Source organism: Poecilia reticulata, linkage group LG7 (assembly GCF_000633615.1).
Source record: "Poecilia reticulata strain Guanapo linkage group LG7, Guppy_female_1.0+MT, whole genome shotgun sequence".
In the NCBI taxonomy this organism is placed as follows: domain Eukaryota; kingdom Metazoa; phylum Chordata; class Actinopteri; order Cyprinodontiformes; family Poeciliidae; genus Poecilia; species Poecilia reticulata.
This window is the reverse complement of record NC_024337.1, coordinates 31,069,874-31,073,890: the sequence shown is the minus strand read 5'-3', so window position 1 is coordinate 31,073,890 and position 4,017 is coordinate 31,069,874. Positions and strand designations below refer to the sequence as shown.

Below are 4,017 nucleotides of genomic sequence, written 5' to 3'. Positions count from 1 at the left end.
TCATCTATGGTCATGAGCTTTGGGTCATGACCGAAAGAATGAGATCACGGATACAAACGGCCGAAACGGGTTTCCTCCACAAGGTGGCTGGGCTCTCCCTTAGAGAGAGAAGCTCGGTCATCCGGGAGGGACTCAGAGTAGAGCCGCTGCTCCTCCACGTCGAGAGGAGCCAGTTGAGGCTCGGGCATCTGGTCAGGATGCCTCCTGGACGCCTCCCTGGTGAGGAGTTCAGGTCCCACCGGGAGGAGGGGGAGACCCAGGACACGCTGAAGGGACGATGTCTCTGCTGGCCTGGGAACGCCTTGGGATTCCCCCAGAAGAGCTGGAAGAAGTGGCTGGGGAGAGGGAAGTCTGGGCCTCCCTTCTGAAGCTGCTGCACCCGCGACCCGACCCCGGATGAAGTGGCAGAAAATGGATAGATGGATGGATGACATTTATTGAGCAAATCAGAGCTATCAGTGGAAAAACAAAAGTTCCAGATCCTTCAAATGACATACAAATATGAGACAGAAACATGGATTATATCTTTATATAGACCTGTGTATTGTTTTATAGATTAATAGTTTGTTGCTCGTTCTACGTCATGGTTCTTCTGTTTCAGAGTTTTCCACAACGAGCGCATTGTCGTTATTTTCTTTACCCCTTAAGGCGCAGAGCGGTTGGGAAGCGCGTATCGATGGAGAAAAGCAGATTGATGCAAACCTTTTAGCTCCGGTATTCTGATAATTAAAATTCAAAGTGCTGTGGTACCATTTCATACCAAATCACGCTCACCATCGTGGTATCACCCATGGAGGGATTATTTTACTTAAATGGGTTCATTTTTCAGAGGGATACACAGTGAGGGTATCGTGATTTTAGTCATTACATGTTTATCAGAGCGAGTTTCTGTTGTCCTTCCATGGAAGCGGGCAGCATCCAGACAAACATTAAAACAGTTTTTAATTTAAGTTGCTGGTTTGACATGATCACAGGACTGAGAAAACATATGTACAAAATATCCTCAATAAAACATTAAATATTTTAAAATCAGACACCAGATAAGTGAACCACAGCACAGTCGTCAGCCGGTGTAACGCTGACCTGATGTGGTGAAGCTACCAGTAGCAGGAGAACGGAGCTGCGCCAAAAGCCACAAACACTGAAGAGAAGGAGAGCTGTCATCGATACAGTTGCAGCCAAGCATGACTTAATGTTGCAAAATACAGTTTCAGCAAGTAGCACAAAGTCTAAACTGGTATTTTTGTGCATTTAAGGTGTAATTTAAGTTTACTTTGGAGCAAACGCCCCCTGGTGGGCGGTACTGCCCACGTTGAGAAACGCCGTCATAATCAGTTTTAATTTAGCAAAATAACATGAAACAACTAGATACTATCCATTTGCTTTTAATTGGCACATTTTGTAAAAAGCAGACAGACAATAACGGTCTGAAGGCTGTGAAAGCTATGAGCTTTGGGAGGGGGTCAAAGGGGAGAGAGAGAGATGGCTGGAGAGTGAGAGGCTCCATCACAAAGCAGTTCAGAAACGATTCAGAATGAGAAAAAGAGAAATTTCTAAACGGATGAAGACGTGCCTATTGGTAGCCGATCTATCCTGACTCAATGTGCAGCCGTTCTCCCGGTACTGTGTCCTGGCGCAGAGTCTTTTAGCGGTACGCAGTACCGGATCATACCAGTTTACTGCCACCCCTGCTGATATGTCCCACTTCTGAAAGTAGACTGACTGACCCAGATCAGATGGAGCAATCTGAGCCATTATTAGGTTCAAATTAAATGAAGAAACTTTGTTTTGTTGGGAATTTTGTTCTGAAACTTTGGGTTTTTACCTCCACAGGCTKGTCAACTGACAGGTGCGTGCTTCTTTWATTGTTGGAGTTTCTAACACCTAAAAGACAAAAATATAASATAAGAMACWTTTGCATAGATCAGCTTTATTGGGTTGTCCTTTCAGCACAACTACAGGACTTAATTTCAGTATAAAGTAAATTAATAAATTGTTTAGTCAGTACATATTGCATAGAAACATCCCATCCTAAAGGCAGATGGGTCACAGTAGTTTTTACAGAAGGCAGCTAGAAACACTAAGAAGGCTAATTATTGTCTGAATAAAATAACTGAATCAGAACCAATAAATGTGTCATTTCAGAGGTTTTTTATGTAAATATATTTTCTAATAACTGTCATCTAATAAAACCTTTGGTAGATGAGCAGTATTTTTAGTTGATTATTGATTTAATATCGATCATGCTTTTTCCATTATTATTAGCTAACATTATTCCCATTTTTATAACCTGCAATTTGGATAAATTTCTCACATTTTTAAATGTATTTGTCCCCTAATGTTTGATGCAGCTGAACTTCTGGACTGTGTTTGGTGATTAAATGATGCTGATTATTGGATGGATGTATTTACCTTCTCTTCATATTTCCCAGTTGCCAATTGTGATAAGTGCACTCCTGGATGGGCTTGGTATGACGGTCGATGTTTCCTGTTTATTAACGTTACAATGACCTGGGCTGCAGCAGAGGTACAACAGATGTGCTGCTCACAGCAGATTTCCTACATTCAAAAAGAAATGTAAATTTATTTATACAAGACAATAAAATTCCCCAACAACAAGGTTGCAGAAACTGATTGAAACAAATAGAACCATAATTTCTAAAGGTCGATATTCAGCTGCACCAACTGTCTCACTGCGCAGAGGGAAGTTTAAACCACTGTTGTCTTTTTCAGAGTGTCTGCCTCTCATTGGATGGACATCTGGCCTCAATACGCAGTACAAATGAGTACAACTTCATCAGACAACTTGTCCTCAGTTCATCTAAAACAAACGCACAAAGTTGGATTGGAGGTCATGATTCAGCAGAGGTGAGTTTTTAAAAACATACAAATAACTGTTTGGTTGATAATTTTTTATGCCAATATGCATTTCTCATGGCACTTTGTGTAAATGCTTTGAGATGACACTTGTTGTGAATTGGCGTTATATAAATGAACTGAAATGAATTGAACAGGTGTTCCTAATAAAGTGGTCAGTTCAGTCAACTTGAACTGACCAAGTTGACTGAACTTGGTCAGTTGGAGGTTCTGGTTCAGATTTTCTACAATGAGTGACTGAAGTCTAGGTTGGTTCTGTGTGATTTGTTTGCATTGGGGCTTAAAACTAAGATGTTCTTTCAGGAAGGCAACTGGTTGTGGAGTGACGGTTCCAAGTTTTTGTTTCATCACTGGGGGAAGAACGAGCCAAACAACGGCAAAGGAAACGAAGACTGCATGGAGATCAACTTCGCTGGTATTTATTACTGGAAAATCGCAACTTGCAATTTTATGATTTAGTTTAAATGCATGTTTTCATAATACCTTTGTATCTGGTGGCTTAGTAGGTAGGAGTTTGTCCTGTAATCTTTGGGTTCATGGTTCGAATCCCCACTCTATTCATGTCTGTTGTGTCTTGGGCAAAACACTTCATCTGCCTTGCATGATTTCTGTAACGGATCAAATCATGTCAAAGGTTTGCAGTCAGGATTTGTCTCTTTGTCTCTTTACAGAACAAGATTATGTGAATGATACTGTCTGTAGCCTGAAGTTCCCCTCCATCTGTGCCAAACAACTGTAACCTTCTTATGCATTTTAAATGCTCATATGGGTTTCCTGCTGGTGATGTCACTTCCCCCTGGATGTTAAGCGTCGATGACATCACTGCTGGAAGAACCTGATTTCACTTCATTTGATCACTTAAATAAACTTGTTTCTCTGAAATCTGATTGAATTCATGTGTGATTTGGATCATCAGATCATGAAAGCAGACATTTTTCAGCAGACAGAGAATCTGTTGGAGATTTAATTATGCTAGTTTTTAGTAAACCTCCGTTTAGGTTAGATTTAGACTCACGGTTTAATTAATACATAACTTAATGAGTAGGGCTTTTTTCTTTAGATGTAATAATCATGATTTGATTCAAATTAGTCTATGTAGCACAGTTTTTATAGTACATCACTTTCTTAAAAGAGCATCAG

General features: G+C 40.6%; 1 protein-coding gene across 1 annotated transcript; it reads left to right on the top strand.

Moving 5' to 3' along the window:
* Positions 1-1,756: 1,756 nt before the first annotated feature.
* LOC103468092 (galactose-specific lectin nattectin-like) lies at positions 1,757-3,764 on the top strand. Its single transcript, XM_008414947.1, has 5 exons — positions 1,757-1,849; positions 2,433-2,527; positions 2,734-2,868; positions 3,181-3,292; positions 3,549-3,764. The coding sequence occupies exons 2-5, from the start codon at positions 2,507-2,509 to the stop codon at positions 3,614-3,616; spliced, it is 336 nt and encodes a 111-aa protein (XP_008413169.1). The 5' UTR covers positions 1,757-1,849; positions 2,433-2,506; the 3' UTR covers positions 3,617-3,764.
* Positions 3,765-4,017: the final 253 nt, after the last annotated feature.

Bases quoted from the DNA above. Each gene is read 5' to 3' on its own strand.
- LOC103468092 (XM_008414947.1), top strand. From the start codon at position 2,507: ATGACCTGGGCTGCAGCAGAG. The intron at 2,869-3,180 runs GTGAGTTTTTAA...ATGTTCTTTCAG, and splicing joins GAGGTCATGATTCAGCAGAG to GAAGGCAACTGGTTGTGGAG. The intron at 3,293-3,548 runs GTATTTATTACT...GTCTCTTTACAG, and splicing joins CATGGAGATCAACTTCGCTG to AACAAGATTATGTGAATGAT.